The 19202-nt window shown below is 38.3% G+C and overlaps 1 protein-coding gene across 1 annotated transcript in view; it reads right to left on the bottom strand.

Moving 5' to 3' along the window:
* The window catches only part of THADA (THADA armadillo repeat containing), a 190949-nt gene that overhangs the window by 158240 nt on the left and 13507 nt on the right, over positions 1-19202 (bottom strand). Inside the window, exons 13-21 of the mRNA XM_054397089.1 lie at positions 17818-17940; positions 16869-16992; positions 15267-15415; positions 13698-13899; positions 13174-13309; positions 12703-12839; positions 12132-12290; positions 10819-10976; positions 7205-7314 (exon numbers count right to left, since the gene is read on the bottom strand). Coding sequence (XP_054253064.1) covers positions 7205-7314; positions 10819-10976; positions 12132-12290; positions 12703-12839; positions 13174-13309; positions 13698-13899; positions 15267-15415; positions 16869-16992; positions 17818-17940 — 1298 coding nt within the window. The remainder of the gene's footprint in view (positions 1-7204; positions 7315-10818; positions 10977-12131; positions 12291-12702; positions 12840-13173; positions 13310-13697; positions 13900-15266; positions 15416-16868; positions 16993-17817; positions 17941-19202) is intronic.

Below are 19202 nucleotides of genomic sequence, written 5' to 3'. Positions count from 1 at the left end.
ACAACTCCTCTGAAACTACAAAGTCCATCCATTCGCACCTTCGTCTGCACCATGTCTTCTCTAAACGAAGCCACATTTTCCAAATTATATAGGTACCCTGAGAAAGGCAGTCTTTTGAGGTTTTTCTAGCAGAGCAGAGAGAACCTTGGGTGCCCTCAAAATTTCAGAGACAATATGATAACCCCTATCTCTCTCTTTCACTAAGAAGGAAAATAAATGGGGGGGAAATACAAACAGGATTAAAAATTAACATTGTATCTTTCATTTCACTATACAGCAGACTTCCCTGCTCTACAAGCATCACAATACTAACAACAGCTTTGCCCTCCCATTTTTATTCCTTCATTTTAGACTCCTTCACATCTGCTGAAAAGTTCACTTCTGCTGAAAAGTTAGTGACAATTCTAGTGCATTTCACTAGAAAATCTACCAATGATTTTTAAATTTTACACATCTTCTTACCAAACTATAGGGGCCCAGGAAGGCAAAGAGTCACAGCCACTCCAGAACAATAAAATGAGCCAGAAGCAGAGTTTACAGCACTTCACTAAATAATAAGTTTTAAACAGCAAAAAAGGCAAAACACCTCTTGGAACAGAGAAATTATTTGGGTATTTAAAAGGATTTCAGGAGGATCAAGTTTAAAAGAGATGTCAAGAGGCCTCCTCCCTAACCACCACATTATCAGACCAAATGAGTATTCATAATTTCTCAGCGCCCATGACAGGAAAATTTTAAAAAAGCAACCAAACAAAATACACAAATTAAAACTGCTTAATTCATTAACATGAATGTTGCTTGCTTTATGTCTATATGGTTTTCTGACAATATTAAACAAACATGACAAAGACAGCATTACATCCCCAAAAGAAATAGGAACAGGGAAAAGGAAGAATTTTAAGTCTCATACTTAGAGCAGACTCAGCAATTTATATCCAAAATATCAAGACAGAGATCAAATTTCACCAGGTTCGTAAGAAATCTCTGAGGAGGAAAGATTATTCTTCCACCACTCAGACAAGTCTGAATACCATTGCTCTGTCTAGAAAGAAGTCTACTCTTAGAAAAACTGGTATTTAAGGGTTGTGTAGCTAAAAGAAAGCTCCAGTGACAAATATTCACAGAATCAACCAGGCTGGAAAAGACCTCAGATATCATCAAGTCCAACCTATTACCTAATACCCAACACCTCATGACAACTAAACCATGGCTCAAAGTGCCATATCCAATCTCTTTTTTAACATCTCCAGGGACAGTGACTCAACTACCTCCCTGGGCAGCACATTCCAATGGCCAATCACTCTTTCTGTGAAGAACTTTCTCCTCATGTCGAGCCTAAACTTCCCCCTACACAGCTTGAGATTGTGTTCTCTTATTCTGCCACTGGTTCTTCTGGGAAAAGAGACCAACCCCCACCTGGCTACAAACTCCTTTCACATAGTTGTAGAGAGCAATAAGGTCTCCCCTAAGCCTCCTCTTCTCCAGGCTAAACAACCCCAGCTCCCTCAACCTCTCCTCATAGGGCTTGTGTTCGAGACCTCTCACCAGGAGGACACGTTCAAGTATCTCAATGTCCTTCTTACATTGAGGGGCCCAGAACTGGACACAGTACTCAAGGCCTGACCAGTGCTGAGTACAGGGGCACAATGACTTCCCTGCTCCTGCTGGCCACACTATTCTTGATGCAGGCCAGGATGCCATTGGCCTTCTTGGCCACCTGGGCACACTGCTGGCTCACATTCAGCCTACCGTCAATCAGTACGCCCAGGTCCCTTTCTGCCTGGCTGCTCTCCAGCCACTCTGTCCCCAGCCTGTAGCACTCCATGGGGTTGTTGTGACCAATGTGTAGAACCCGGCACACAGATGTGTTCAATCTCATGCCGTTGGACTCTGCCCATCTGTCCAGCCTGCCAAGGTCCCTCTGCAGAGCCCTCCTACCCTCTAACAGATCAACACCTGCTCCCAACTTCATGTCATCTGCAAACTTACTAATGGTGTACTCTATCTCCTCATCCAGATTATCAATAAAGATATTGAACAGGATTGGGCCCAGCACTGATCCCTGGGGGACACCACTAGTGACTGGCCACCATCTGGATGTGGCACCATTCACCACCATTCTCTGGGCACGGTCCTCCAGCCCCTTTGAAACCTAGTTTAAAGCCATCTCAATGAGCCCTGCCAACTCTTGTGCCAGAGTCATTTTGCCCTTTCTAGATAGATTCAGCCCATCTAGATCCAGCAGGTCAGGTGCAGTAAAAATTGCCCCTTGATCAAAGAACCCGAAATTCTGCTGCTGGCCCCAGCCCTTGAGCCATTTGTTCATAATGTGGGTTCTCTTGTTCCTTTCAGTATACACCCCTGCCACTGAGGGAACTGAGCAGAACACCACTTGTGCTCCTGCCCCATCAACCGACTGAGAGCCTTGAATTCCTTTTTGATTGTCTTCATGCCCTCCTTACAAAGTTCATCACTGCCAGCTTGGATTACCAACAATGGGTAATAGTCAGAGGGCTGGATTAGCTTCGGTAGTCTCCTTGTGATGCCCCTTACCCGGGCCCAGGGCAGGCAGCAGATTTCTCTGTGGGATGGGTCAGGACGACATATAGGTCTGTTTCCCTCAGGAGAGAGTCACCAATAACAATTACCCTCCTCTTTTTCTTTATGGTACTAGTCCTGATGCAAGGTGGGGACTGATTTGCTCTAGACATCCCCTCAAGATGGTACCACATCTGCCTTCTCATTCACATTGCCCTCAGCTTGCAGTGCCTCATACTTGATGTGCAAGGACAATAAGGGAGGTGAAGAGGACCAGAATGCATTCCTCATGCCTCTCCTAACAGGGACCTGTACCTATTCCCCGCTGCTTCCTGGGTTGCCTCCCTCGACTAGGGAGGTCTCTATAAAGCCTGCTCCCACATGTCTAACTTCCTTTCACATTTCCTTATAGTCCTGAGTCTTACCACTTCTTCTTTAGCTCGGTCACCAGGTTAAGCAGGTAATTCACCTGGTCACACCTAACACAGGTGTTGTCTCCATCACCCTCCATTTCAAGTGCCAGGCTCCAGCACTCTGTGCAGCTAGCAGCCTGTACACCTGCATGCTGTCTGGGTACCCACTGTTTTTCTAGTAGCCTTTGGTCGAGTTGTAACCATGGCTGGATCTCTTCAGGCAAATGAAATTAATTTTAAGAGTTTTTTTGTGGTTTTGTGGGGTTTGGGGTGGTTTGGATTTTTTTTAATATATATATTCCAAGTGACTATGTTTTACCCAAGCTACTGCAGAGGCTTCTGCACTCTGTCACCTGACCCAGCACGTGCCAATTGCTGCGATCCAGTCAGAGAGCTAGCTCTCCTGCCAAATGGCAGTCAAGGCTTTGTTCTCCCCATGCTTAATTTTTCTACGGCTGACGTCATCCTCCTGAGCAGGCATGCAAGAAGACAACCCTACCAGTCCTCACTGTTTGTTAAGGTCCTCCCACCCCGAAAAGCCCAAAAAAGAAACCAAAATAAAGCACCTCTCAGCTCAAGCATGCCAGTCCCATTGCCGGTCCGGAGTCACTCTCTTGACAAAGGCTCTTCCAACATATAGTTTTAAGAAAACATCTGGCTATAAAAGCAAAGGACCATGTTCAAATGCAGTCTTTCATAAAAGCATGGGAAAGGGATTTGGCACAGTCTCAGTCACAGATTTTTCATTGGGTCTTAAGAGAAAGAATGATTTTAAATGTCACAGATGCTTCTGTAGGTCTTCCAAGTTATTTCTCAGCAAGGTATCATGTTTAAGACGTATATAAATTGCCCCAGACAAAGCTGTTCTCCAAAAGTATTTGTGGATGCAGCAGTAAATTAATATTGATGCTAATACACACATTTCAAGACAGTCTGTAGCCTGAAAGTAATGGAGAGAGGTAAAGCAGTTTGTATTTACCTGTGGAATGGAACCCCCACCTGCAGCAGGGTAAATGGAAAGACTCTGGAACACTAAGCAGACTGCATCTGCTGACAGACTTAACTTGCCCATTTTTGAGAAGAGTCCCAAGATAGTCCTCATATCCCAGGAGTACCAAACCAAAGAGTAATGGGCTATTCCCCTATCAGTTTCTTTTCTCCTTCATTTAAAATACAAGTATTAGCCTTAAGACCCGACAAATATCTTCTTCCATTGACATAAATGTCTTTCTGTAGAGCTGCTCTTTCGTTCTTGTAAACTGGCTTTTCCCAAATGAATACTTTCTGTACTTGGAATTCTTTAAAAATACTAAGTAGTAGGCATCTCCAAAAAAAATAGGTTTGGAGAAATGTTAAATCACAAGAGAAAAATTACTTATTTAATTTTTTTTTTAATAATATATACTTTCTCTCAATGTTTTAGTAAGTTCCAGAAAAGCAGAGTTCTCTTGAGTTTGGCTCTTCATTTCACCGTATAAAGCTGTTCCAAAGTCCACCATATTGATTGAGATGACACTAGCAGAGTTGTACCTGTTTGGATCACCTCCTTTCTCCCCTCTAAAAAGCTGGTGGTAGTAAAAGGTCATTTGCTGTTGTGGGCTTTTTTTAACAGTATTGCTTTGATGGCCAGACTCTCTTCAATCTGATGGAAGCAATGGATCCTTTAAAACTAAAGTAGATTGTACAACTTAACCATGGGATTTTTTTTTTTTTTTACACCAACACATGTTTATGTTCATATCCAACTCATATCTTGAGATAGCTTCCTTTAATATTCAGTAGTTGTTTCTGTACATTCTATACAGTTAACAGCTTACTTTATTTGGATTACTATATTCATTTAAGGAACATTATAAGAATTGCTACCTGACATGAAAATACTAGCTATTGGCAGAGTATGTTTTAATTTGCCACTATGTCTCAAAAGAAGACCACTGCCATAACTCATTAATGTTTTGTCACCTGAACTTATTTCTGCCTTTGGAAAAAAGCAAGTTTCACAAACAAAACTAATTTTTGATAATGATAACAGGAAGTCTTAAGATGTCAGAGGTCTGAAAGAGAAGCATTGAAAAGAATGAAGGATTTTGATGTTGGAGTGAGGACTTTGTTTTGTTTTGAATTAAAAACCCCACTATTGCAAGTGCAGCATTTGACTGAGAAGACTGAATGAAGTAGTTCACAGTGTACTGAAGCATCCATGAACAGTCAGAAGCGTTTCAGCAGAGAGCAGTACGATGTTTTATACTTGGGAAAATCAAAAGTGTAAATTGGTAGCCCATCCACTCACAAACTGATGTGACAATACAAACGCTTCTCTAGAAAGCTGTTGAGATAAGTAGGACCAACTCCACTGCTGTCCATGATGTTTGCAGTCACTCACCTTGGCAAGCTTTTTCCTCACTCACTGTAGGAGCTGCTCTCTCATTACTCATAGCACCAAAAATAGATCTAATTGAGCAGGGAAACTAATACAAAGTCAGCACAAAGGGTGCCACCAGGATTTTATCTGATACATCTTAAAATGTCCTGAACCAAGTTTTTATAGTATAGAAGAAGAATAACATTTGCACAAATGTGTATCACGTATATAGACAGGAAACAGATAAACCAGAACAGTATCACACATCGTTCCTTTTTTTTTTCCATTTTTAAGTAAACAACCAAATTTAAAGTAACGTTGTGTGAGCTTTCAAGAAACTACTCAGGCCACTTTAAAATGCCTCAAGGTGTTAGCACATAAAAGGAAATAACATTATTTTCTAGAGATACATGCCCTACAGAACCATGGCTTATAGTTTAATGTTTCACTGGCACAGAGAATGAAGGTCATGAAGTGTCAAATACCAATTTTATACCTATTATGCAGCTACACCACCAAAATCCCATACCAGAGATCGGCCCCTCAGCTCTGTTGGGAAAACTGGCCAAGGGGACAGACAAACAGCTGATCATGCAGCTGGTGTGGACTAAAAACATCAAAACTGTTTCTTTACCAGATTTATTTTTCCTTTAAAAAATAATTCTAAAACAACAACAAACAAAACCATCCCCTCTTCTTTCCTCCATATCCCTCAAAATAAACAAACAGATCAATGCCTCAAAACAGCCCACTTGGGGCAAAAGGGAAACACCGGTTACTTAACCTGGCACTGGTGTGAAAATACATGTACTTAAAATTGAAAATCACAGAATCACTATGGTTGGAAAAGACCTTTAAGATCAAGTCTAACCATTACCTAACTCTAACAGGGCCACTACTACACCATATCCTTGAGAACCATATCTAGATGGCTTTTAAGTACATACAGGAATGGTGATTCAACCACTTCTCTGGGCAGGCTGTTCCAGACTGTGATAAACCTTTCGGTATAGAAGCTTTACCTAATGTCTAACCTAAACCTCACATGACATAACTTGATGCTGTTCCTCTTGTCCTGTTAGTTGTGACTTGTGAGAAGAGACCAACAACCATCTCTGTACAACCTCCCTTCAGGTAGTTGTAGGGAGCGGTAAGATTTCCCCTTAGCCTTCTTTTTTTCAGATTAAACAACCTTATCTCCCTCATAAGACTTATTCTCAAGACACTTCACTGCTCTCAAAATTTGACTGGTCTTTACAAAAACTACATTAAGAAAGGGCATGTCAAAATCCACAAAATCAATAGATTTTGATTTGTCTTACTGAAAACTAGGTATGATAAAACTGCAAAGAAGCACTACCAACATTTGAAACAGGTAACTAAGCATGTAATGGAAATTCCAACACTCTTGCCCAGACCTCAGGACAATTCTGCTCATTTACTTCTTCTAGGAAAGTATAAAGTTACAAGGGGAAAAAAAAATTGCACATCCCCTCCCATGGTGCACTGCCAGGTAGTGCTCCAAATGTCAGAATACACAACTCAGTGACAAGCAATAAGTTTCCACGAAAATATCCTGGCTGAAACAAAAAGTCTGGCATTAATTTTCATAAAGGACCAGGGAAGAGACCCTTTAAGGCAGAAACAGAGGAGAACACAGAAAGCATTAAACATCTATATCATCTTTCAATGCTTAAGCACCATCTCCAACTGTAAGTATCACAGTCCAAATCATAGATATCATATACCTAATGTCATAATCATGCCTACACCAAACTCAAATAAAATCCACATGAAACTAAGGATCTGCTTGCACAACCAGCTTCAGGATCAATGCTATCATTTGGTAAAACTACTATATTAAAAACATAGTAAATTGCCCATCTTCTACCTGGAAAGCATTTCTGTAAGTTGCACAAAGCCAGCATACGCCAATTCAAATGCACCCCTGTGCCTCGAGCGCAGCAGATGATGTTTAAAGTAGTCCCCAATACTTTTAACCTAAAAAAAGAAAAAAAAAAAGGTTACTTGAAATTTTGTAGAGATAATTAATTTATATATGCAAGATATTTCTGCAATTAAAAACGTCAATCCTTCCCCTGGTTGGAAAAGATTCTGGCAAACACAAAAAGCAACTAGAAGTCCTAGCATAAAAAAAAAAAAAATCAAATTACTTTAAGGATAACAAATACTACCTCCAATTTTTCAGGTCAAAGGAAGAGTGCTATTTCCTTTATAAAAAGGCCAAAACATAAAGGATATAAACTTAGCTATTTGTCCAAGAGGAACACACTCAGATTTTAAGAAAAGGACAACTGTGATTTTCAGAGGAAATAAATTTAGAATCCATCTTGTTTGCCTTCACTCTTAATTAAATCCTAAAGGAAATATCTATTAAGCCATAACAGCAAAAACAAACATATACAAACATCTTCAATTTCCCTGATGCCTGCTGGAAACATAACACAACAGAGAGGGAACAGTCACAAAGGTTCCTAGAGCGCATGGAGGATAACTTCCTGACACAACTGGTGAGGGAGCCAAATAGGGAAGGCACCTTCCTGGACCTGATGCTTGTGAACAGAGGAGGACTTGTGGGTGATGTAATGGCTGGAGTGTGTCTTGGGGTCAGTAATCATGAAATTATAAAGTTCTCAGTTGCTGAGGTAAAGAGTCGGGTCAGCAAAACTGCCACCTTGGATCCATCATGGCTTGGATGGGTGGACACTTCGCTGCAGAAAACTGGTTCATGGCCAGGCCCATGGAGTGGTGGTGAATGAGGTCAAACCCAGTTGGCAGCTGGTCACTAGTAGTGTTCCCAGGGCTCAATACTAGTGTCAGTTCTCTTTAATAGCTGGACTAGGAGATTGAGTACAGCCTTAGTAGGTTTGCAGATGACATTAAGGTGGGAGGGTGTGTTGATCTTGAGGATAAGAAGGCTCTGAAGAAGGATCTGGGCATGCTGGATCAATGGGTTGAGGTCAGCTGTAAGTTTTAACAACGCCAAGTGCTGGGTCCTATACTTGGATCACAACAATTCCATGCAATGCTATAGGCTTGGGAAAGACCTGGAGGTGTTGGTTAACAGCCAGCTGAACAGGAGCCAGCAGAGTGCTCAAGTGGCCAAGAAGGTGAACAGCATCCTGGCCTGTATCAGGAACAGTGTGACTGTCCCAGCACTGGTGGAGGCCACACCTTGAGTACTGTGGTCAGTTTTGGGGCCTTCACTACAAGAAATTGAGGTCTTGGAGCTTAAGATGGTGTAAGTCATTGCACATAGTTGCATTCAAATGCCATGCAAACACAATCTCTTTATCAAAAGTTAATAAAAGTACAAATTTTATACTGTCCAAACTTCCCAGTAACAAAATAAAGAAAAAAAATTAAAACCCAACCAAACCAAACCAAATAAAACCCAAAGCAAAACAAAACAAAACAAAACCAAAAGCTATCAAACAAGAGCTGCCTCTCTGTCAACTTCTCCTACACAGGTTCATATCACAACAGTCAGCATTAACAGACAGAAAGAGGAATCAAGAATTTAGTTCCATGGGTAGCTGGCTAACACCACTGCCTACCAAGAAACACAGTTATGTTGCACCATTTCTTAACGTGGACCAGCACTGGAAGACATTGCCTTTTCATCTGCATGGTCAATTGAAGAAGAGGGCAAAACCAATCAATGGACTATGCATTAATTCAACACCCACCATGACTTTTTGCATAAATAAATTTTAACAATAACACTGATCCAGTAAGCACAATTTAACTGTTACAGCCCTAAACATGAAGCAAGGTACATGATGAGGAAGGCTTTGTAATAAAAACAGCATAGAATGGCCAAGTGGTGCTACCAGATTGTTCTCAACAATTACTTAGCCCTGACTCAAGGCAATATGATCAAGGTTTCTCTTGAGTTTTCCCTCTTTGTAGTCTTAAATCTCTTCTAATATTTAAAGAATAAAGAAAAAGAATGGGCAACTATAAGGGAAAGCTCTGCATGCATAAGATACCAAAATCTCATTTAAGTTTGAAGCCAGTTCTGGTATCAACATTTCTAATAATGGATGATGAAATCCCCTTTGAAGAAAAAATGTCCTGCTTTTTGGCTATAATATTTGTTAAACATTCACCAAAGTTTGATTTCCTTGTGTATTTCCTTGCAAACTTCAGGAAAGTCAGGATTTCAAATTGACTTCTCATCTTTTAGCATTCCTCAAATTAGAATACAGACATCCTGGTTTGCAGGAAGACATTAGAAGCATAAAGAATCTACTGAAGTATCCGTAAGAGCAGCAGATAATGCTGCTTACTAACACAGCGTTTCTGAAAGGGCAACTACTAATGTCTGTTTTCTACAGAAATGAGAATACTACAGTTAGAGATGACTCATTTTAAAATACCAGTTCCTTTTTGACTGGAAGCACATTAAGAACCATAATGGTGGAAACACATATCTGTTCTCTCATCTATCCTCCAGACCTCTGCAACAATACAAGCACAGCTGTTAAGCAGTTGCAAATGTGAAGGCTACAAACAATGCAAGAATGAACACACTATTTCCATTGCACCACAACATCAGATAGCACAAGAAGTAAGATCTGCAGTACATTATACTACTCTCTATTTTAAGGTGGAAAGTTCTAAAACCTAAGGAAAAACTAAGTAGATATTTTCTGCTGGAAAAAAAATGTGTTTAAAAAATATTTCATATTTCAATCTTCAACTGGTTTTGCTGAAACCATATGGAAATGAAAAGGTCATCAATTAAAAACAGAAATTTAATAAACAAAATATTTCCCAAATGCCTGTGGTAACCCAATTTCTTGTAAACACTGCGTTCAACATTCTGCAAGAGGCCCAGATGGCATATTAACTGTTCTGATCTCTTAAATAAAAAAAGTATTTGAAGGAAAAAGAGAGTAACATTACACAGAAATTATTCATGCTTCAGTCCCTTATGGAGGACAAGACTACAACTAATCACCATGTTTGGCTTTCAGACAGTGTTGACGAAGTTCAGTTAATGAAGAGTTTTAATGAAAACCCAAGTTCAAAATGAAAAAAAACACTTTGAATATGAAGTCAGTTGAGAAAAAAGTTTTGGTATCTCTATTAATGCCTAATATACACTGAGACAGAGAGAGATTGAGTGAGGAGGGAAGCAGGCAGGCGTTAGCGACCCTAAACACAGCATGCATCTTATAAATAACCCAATACAATTAGAATTAATATTCCTTGTGTTTGTTAGCTATATATAATAATTTATTTACTTGTCTTTACTACAATAGTTATGCCTTCTGAATACCTTATAAAAAAGTAGATTGTTAACCAAGTATAATAAAACACAAAAACCATGAGAACACAGCAACTTTAAAAATAAACAAAAACACAAACCACAAACTTTTTCCATACAGAATACAGTTTTAAGAAAACAGTTTTCTGAAAACTGCCTTCTACACCACCTCAAAAATGAAGGTTTTACAGTAGAAATTACTTCCCTACCTGTTCTACAGTAATCAATCCATCTGAAGGTTCATATGCAGCCTGTGAAGGCAAAAGTTTACACAGTGTCCCTAAGAGCAGAGATACTTCCTTCATACTTCTCCAGCAACATACAAGGACCATTTGAGCTGTGACATCACATGCTTGCCTTTCTTTACCTTAAAAAAAAAATTTGAAAAATCAGCAAATATGTAACTCAAGACCCTTAGATGCAGACTTGTAATTCTAACTTAATTTAGTCTGATGATGTTACAAAACACAATATGAAAACAAAATTCTTAACTTGCTAACCCAAAATATAATTCAGTTTTGCAAACCCTAATTGCTTCCACTCGCTGTACTTTATTTCACTTGGAAAAGGGGGCCATATACCACTTAATCAGGAAACTGCTGTTTTTAAAAAGCAGAGGTCTTTTGTTCATAGTTGTTATTCACCTGCACACTGAACTATACAAAACCTTACTTTGGAGTACTTTGGAGCCAGGTTCCAAACTCCACATTCAATCATCAATCCACCGTGATTCACTGTATGTCATTTGTTTTTTCACACAGATGTTCCCATAGGAAGAGGCCTGGCTAAGGCATTAAATTTTTAATGCAGCTTCCCCATCTGGTGGTCACTGTGCCACTTTAACATATTTAGAGAGCTCTTTTCATGAAACAAAACATATGGTCCCACGAGAAACATTTTAAACATACGGAAAAACATGTCAGAAAAGAAAGTTCAAATACTTAAACTTTCAAAGTTTGAATAAACTATTAAATTTTAAAATGTACAGATATCCAATAAATGTATTCTAGCAAACACAAAATACAAAGTTTACAATTCCTTCATAACTGTAAGGCTCAATTTCACAGCTGCTATTCATTAAAGTAGACAAATACAGCCTAACGATTTACCACTTAAATTTTTCAAACAGAAGCTGCTGTTTCTGTAATTTCATGCAACAAATTTCACTGCATGAATATACAAGTCTTGCGCACAGTGGGGATGGAAATCACAACAACACTTTTCAATGAGAAACACGTTACAAGCATTGATCAACAAGAAAGGTGATAAAGATTGCCTGGCCAGTGCAGTTAAGGCAATAGAGTCTATGCCAGTATCAAAACAACTCATTTTCAATTGTGCTCTAAGAGGCAGTAACCATAATCTTCCAGAAATGCAGTGAGTTAATACTTTAAAACCATGCCCACAAATAACTAGCTTCTGACAGATTTATTGAAGAACTGAAACGTTACATGGAGCAAGTAACTTCCAATTTTGATCACCCATGTGAAATACCTGCTCTATAAAAAATATCTTGATTTACCTCTCATTCCTGTGCAAATATTTTCTTTCAGTTTGCGGTCAGCCAGCTTTTCAGATTCTATTTTGCAGTGTTCTTCCAAAATTTTTGCTTGCATAAAATAATCATTTGTGTCCTGTGGTTGTATTTCATGCAGAATCATCTGCAGACGATCTGCACTTTCTACACATTAAACAAGAGGTATAGTTAAGATAGTTTTGGGTTTACTTCCAGTTCTTCATACAAATATAATTAATTTTGGGTACATATGAAAGCTATTAGCACTATTTTTTTAATTAAAAATATAAAATTATGGCAATTATGAAAATTAAGCAAGAAATAAAACTGGACTTCACAGTCAACAGCTTTGAAACAGATGCAGCAACAGTCTTCAAATACAAGAGATTTTTTAGCTCAGAAGTCAAGACAACCGCTATCAGAAGTTAAATGAGTGCGTCAAGATCAGGACATAAAATGAAATAACTGAAAAGGAGGGGTGCTAGGTCTAGTTCTGAATTGCTGTAAGGCAACAGAACTTCAGGAGCTTCAGTTTTTAACAGAATTATTTTGAGGTTTTGTTTATTTGTTTGTTTACCTGAATCACAATCCATTGGAATAAGACCTTCTGGTGATGAGCTCTGCACTACCGGAGATACTACAGCAGAGAGTTCATATGACATCAGAATGAGCCTGGCCACCATTTCCCTCCATTCAGCTACCAATGTCAAGTTACTTTAAAAAAAAGAAATTACAAATAAAAAAAAATGTCACAAACAAAACCCAATACAACATGGATTCATTTTACGTTGAAAAGAAAGAACTGGAATTGCAAACATTTCCGCAGCACTATTTATGAACATTATAAAGAGGGTACAGTTTGAATAGTCGAAAGACCGAGGTCAACACATACAAAGGAAGCATCCAACAGCTAGCTAAACAGAGAGCAGCCATAAAGTTCTAAAAGCCACAGGTACCAGATTTCATTACAAACAACATCGTGCTTTTATGTTTCACTGTACTTAAGTACAGAGTTACGACTCACTATTTAGCAGTATGCTTTACTTACTCTAAAGGCAATTGCTGCAAAGCCCCAGTTATACAATGCACTCTCCCATACATTGGGAACGATGCTGCTGCTGGAAGTAGAGACTTCTTAGCCTGAAATATTTCTTCTTCAACGTTTGCCAACAAAAGCTTGATAACTAAAATGTTAGAAAGCACAGATTTACATTATACATACCTATAGTATTTTCTTAAAGAAACAAATCTGCTTTAAAGAAACAGGAATAAAGCCAGTTTACATAATTCAATGGAAAATGCCTAGTAATTTAATCGTTAGCATTTTTCACTGTTTTGTAACTTAAATAAGAGCTGCTGTTGATTTCCAGTTACTGTAACTCCACCAATACTTGTTACAGCCAATTTAGTCTGTCTGAATCAGCAGCTTAACAGCAACCAAAATACATATAAAAATCTTATTATAAATAAGCATCTCTTACTCATTATGTCTCCTACCAAAAGCATTAAGGAAAAGCAGTAAAGTGTCAAAGCCATATAAAAATATGAGGGTTCATTTCCCCAAAAGCTTACCTGCCAAAGTGTTCTTCTCCACTGATGTGTTTTCATCTATGTGGGGATTATGCTCAATACATTTTCCTAAACAAATATGCTGTAGTCCTGTATGGTGTACTAAATAATTCAACAAGTAAGAAGCAGTGACACAATCGTACGGCTTGGTACTTGTGCTGAGATCCATTGCTGCTTGGAATAGGAGGTTTAGATTTTCAGAATCCTGAAAAAAAAAAAAAGCATAATATTACTCATTTTACTGGGCTTTTATATTGATTTAATTAAGCTACTTAGCACCCTGGAATTTAAGAACTTGCTTTTTAATAAGTTTGCTAGTACATACATCTTAAGAAACAGGCTATACGCTGATCACCTCGCACTCAAAACATGCATGTGTATGTATTTAGCAAAGATACAATTACATAAACACTGAGGATGGGGACAGTCTTTTATGAAGCAGTATTCATATACTTTGCAGGAGGATGGTTTGGGTTTTAGGTTTGTTGGTTGGGGTTTTTTCAAAATACTGTTTTTTATTTGCTAATGGACAGAGAAGCATAGTTTATCAGGAAGCAGTATTTGTTCACAAGCACTTATGAATCTAAAAGTAATTTTTCATGAAGTAATAAACAGAAAAACTAGTATTGAGTGAAAGCGCAAAATTCAGAAGAAATTTTTTAGAAAGGTAATCTGATAAGGAAATCTGAGTCCAAGCAGAAAGCACAAAAACCCACAGAGATTAATTTCTTAAAATGCAAAAGTAACCACGCCAAAATGCCTCAATCATTCACATAGGAAAGTCAGAGCTAAGCAAAGAGCTTGTGTCAGCTATTTCTCTGATAATTCCTATTAACATCCAATGAACTTCCTGAACTCCTTCATCCATTTTTTGGAGGCTTCTCACTACAGGAACGACATTGAGTTGCTGGAGCTCGTCAAGAGAAGGGCAACAAAGCTAGTGAAGGGTCTAGAGAACAAGTCTTATGAGAAGCAGATAAGGAAAGTAGGACTGTTCAGTCTAGAGAAGAGGAGGCTGAGAGGAGCTCTTATTGCTCTCTACAACTCCCTGAAAAGAGGATCTGGTAATGTGAGGGTCAGTCTCTTCTCCCAAGTAACTAGAGACAGGATGATAGGAAATGACCTCAAGGTGCACCAGGGGAAGTTTACATTGGATATTAGGAAAAATTTCTTTTCTGAAAGAGTGGTCAAGCATTGGTACAGGCTGCACAGGGAAGTAGTGGATTCACCATCTCTGGAGACATTTAAAAAACATGTAGACACGACACTTCAGGACACACTTCAGTGAGCATGGTGGTGCTAAGTTGATGGTTGGACTTGATGATCTTAGAGGTCTTTTCCAACCTTAATGATTCTATAATTAATGAAAAAAAGCTTCCTTAGGCAAATATGGAAGCTGTGCAAAAATATACAGAAAATGCTAGGTGAAGAACACAACTTCAGACAACTTGGACTGACTTCAAATTTTCATGAATTATGTTTTGCACCTAACCCAAATACCCAGTATTTTTTAAATATAGACCATCAATCTTTCACAACATTCCTCCCTTTAAAATATTTTTAATTACATACCTGTAAATTAAATGCAACATCACGTAGTTTCATCAAAAGCTCAAATGCCAGAACTTTTACTGCCTCGAAAGTACTGGCAAAACACTGGATCAAAGTTTGGACACGAGTAGAATTAATCTCCTGATCCAAACAAAAAACCTGTGGCTGGCCTGTTCAAAGAAATCAATGCTTTATATAGTTTTGCTGTACATCTTTACAGAATTTACTGTACTCACATTTTGCTTAGCCATACTAAAAGAAGCACTAAAATAAAATTTTAGCTAATGTATTATTTTAATACTACTTAATTATCTTAGGTCTTAAAATGCCATGTCTACCGTTGGAAAAAAAAAAAAAAAAGCTATCATATCCAAAAAACTGTCAGCAACACAGAAAGCAACTTATTGCCATAACCAGAATCTCATTTACACACATTAAATTTAGCACTAAAATTAACCTTTGTTTTAGCTTTGCTTAAAAATTTGTTTCCTGAAAGCATGTAATACTAGAAGATAATTCCTTTAAAACTTAAGCGTGTTTTGGGGTTTAGTTTTGGGGGTTCTTTTTACCATAGGAATGATCCTCTAAAATATAAGCCATTATAACTTTTACTTTTAATTTAGGTGCCATAACTTCTGGCAACTGACCTAATGCTGCAAAGAAGCCAGAAATTTTAGGATGTAAACAAGTGCATGACACTCCAGCACAGAATACAACAGTATCTCCTTTACAGAAGTAAGTTAAGCCTTCAGAAATCCTAAAAGTACTACTATGAACAATTCTCAATACAACTTTCTATTACAACAAATAAAATTTTTAAAAAGGCAACATGCCACAAATTCTTAATAATGAAATTGATGCATTCATGATTTATCGGATTTACCAAGACAGCGTTTTTTTCTTCACGCTCAAACCCAACTTATCTGACATGTCTCATTTCTTTAAAAAACAAAACAAAACCAAGATCAAAAATCCCCATACATAAAACATTGCAATTTAAGATGGATAATATCATTCTATGTTGGTCATACAATACAGAGACAAGATTTAGCAGGACCATTAACACTCCAAGGCTGTTACTAATAAATCTCCAGTTTGTATTCTTATAACATTGCAAAGAGAATTAAAATAACAGCAGCACAACATCATAAATTAAATTATGTCCAATTAAATTGTTCTTTATCTTGTATAGTAAATTTATGGGATATGCAAACCTTATCAATCAAGAATTTTTATGGTCACATTGTTTTAAATTATATATTATCAAAATCTTAGAATAGGAGAGAAGGATAAAGCTATCAAATATATTAAATCTTGTCCAAATGTTTTCTTAATAATAACAAAAATTCATTGAAAAACCTTGTTAAAACCCAGGTTATGCCAGAAAATTCCAATTTATGTAAGATGTTCAACAGGCCATAAATTTTTGCATTTACTTCAACATTCTGTTTTCCACAAAAATCTTACTATCCTCCTTTCAGGTAAAATGAAAGTGACACAGGAAATGCCATAGAATTTAGGGACTAAGAATATAATTTTACTTTGACAGAAATTGGCTGGCTGGCAGGAAAGAATCTTCTTCAATACCTCCCATTCCTACAGGCTACAAATTAGTCTTCTCACCTGCTGGAACAGAAAATATTTCTGCTACCAATCCTAAAATAGTCAGTGCAGAAAATCTGGTTGGGTGTGATGAACCAGGGAACAGTACCTCAAAAAGTCTGTTACATACAGATGACATGAAATCCTGAAAATCACAAGAAAAAAAAAAGTTTACTTTCTGCCCTACAAACAAAAAGTCTAAATATCTGAATTTAGGATATTCTGCTTTATGTCACCCCAAAAATTATCACTTTATGTTTAATTTTGGAGGAATGGGAGGCCTGCTTTCCTAGTTGTGACAAAGGCTGGAAAATCATTACTTTTCTTTAAAACAAGAGTTTCCTTTCCCCACTCCCAAGAATAAGATGGCCGTTGTATTTAACCTCAAAAACCTTGAAAATCAGTTGATGAAAAGCAGAACTCAAAATAAGAAACAGTGTAATATAAAGAAACTGATTATGAGACCCTTTAGATAAGGGAAAAAAAAAAAGGTTAAATACAAAGGAAGTCTTTATATGGAAGTCTATGTGCTGGAGTCCTCATTCATTCTCTCACTGATCATTCTGGAGAGCTAAAATGTGGCTGAAGCTAAACACATCTCAATTTCAAGCCCAAGACTGGGGACACATCTTCAGTTGCTCCCCACTTACTGCTATTTCAGTTGACATCAGGAAACAAATAACCTGTATTGCTTTTGGACAAACGTAACCTTAAAGATACCCTGCAAATGCTAATGGGTACTCAGTTCTTGAGCCAACAGTACATTCAGTCAAAATTAACTTCCATAAGTACACACAGAGTAGAAAGGTCCTCAGCAGTCTTTTGCTTTACAAGTTTCTTCATTCTGCACTGCACCATTTCCTAATACAAACACAGTCTAAGTTACACAGGCATTTCTCAAGAACAATGCACTATCTTTCAAAAATATTATTCTACCTCTTATACCTGTATCTCTAGCACTCTTACTTACTTTATATTGCTGCAAAATCCCCAAATGACGCCTTTTGGTTGAGTTTTCAAGTAATTCCTGCTTGGCTTTATTTTGCTCCAATTTATAAAGCACCTGGGAACTTTCTTGTATCCTACAAAATAACTTTTAGAACAAAGGCAAAACATAGGTAAAGCATGAATCATTGACAGTTAAGTAGGGAAGGGGGGATTTTCAGCTCATTTTCCAGATCATAGTGCTTGTAATTTTTACAGAACAAATCTTTCTCTTTACATTCCAGAAATCAAGCTTTTTGCTCCCCATAACTTTGGTGACCAACCTTTTTCTCCCCTCTTCCCCTTCACCTCCAGCACCTTCTTGCACCCTTCTCCTTAAATTCATGTTTAGTCTTCTCCTCCCACCTCTACATTTTCACAGAATTGCCTAGACTGGGAAAGACCTCTAAGTTCAAGTCCAATCACTAGCCTAATACAGACAAGTCCTTCACTAAACCATATCCTTAAGCACCACATCTATGTGACTCTTAAATACCTCCAGGGACTCCACCACCTCCCTAGGCAAGCTATTTCAATGCCTGATAACCCCTTCAGTAAAGAAATTCTTCCTAATATCCAACCTAAATTTCCCTTAGCACAACTTGAGACCGTTTCCCCTTGTCCTACCACATTACTTGGATAAACAGACCTACTCGCACCTCTTTACAACCTCCTTTCAGGTAGTTGTAGAGGACAATAAAGTCTTCCCTTAGCATCCTTTTCTCTAAGCTAAACAACCCCAGTTCCTTCAGCCACTCCTCATAAGACATGCTTTAGGCCCTTCATCAGCTTTGTTGCCCTTTTTTTGGACATGTTCTAGTACTTCAACATCCTTCTTGTAGTGAGGGGCCCAAAACTGAAAACAGTACTCAAGATGCAGCCACACCAGTGCCAAGCATAGGGTAAAAATCACTTTACCTGATCCTACTGGCCACAGTATTCCTGTCCAGGATGCTGTTGGCCTTCCTGACCACCTGAGCACACTGCTGGCTCATGTTCAGCCATCTATCAATTAAAACCCCCAGGTCCCTGTTGTGGAAGGGCCATGACATGGCCCAGTACAAATCCAGACAGGCCTTAAGATGTCTAGACAGAGTCACTTTCTCTCCCCTCCTTCCTGCAGAAAAACAGGGCAACACAGGAAAAGGAACAAAGGGGACACGACTCCTGCCTGTCTGGTAAACAAGATGTTTATCTGGGGTGAGAACACTTAAGCTGACCACTGCTCCCCTAGATACAAGGTCCTTGCTTCTGCCTTTTATGGTCATAGCCTGGTAGCCTTTCCATTGGGCAGCTACACGTTAGCTTCAGTGCCCCATTGGACCAACTGACCTCTGGTATTTTGTATCTATACAAGTGACCTGGTAGTCA

The sequence above is a fragment of the Indicator indicator genome, chromosome 2 (genome assembly GCF_027791375.1).
Source record: "Indicator indicator isolate 239-I01 chromosome 2, UM_Iind_1.1, whole genome shotgun sequence".
NCBI classification, from domain to species: Eukaryota; Metazoa; Chordata; class Aves; order Piciformes; family Indicatoridae; genus Indicator; species Indicator indicator.
Note: the sequence above shows the minus strand (reverse complement) of the source record. Positions and strands in the feature narration are given on the sequence as shown.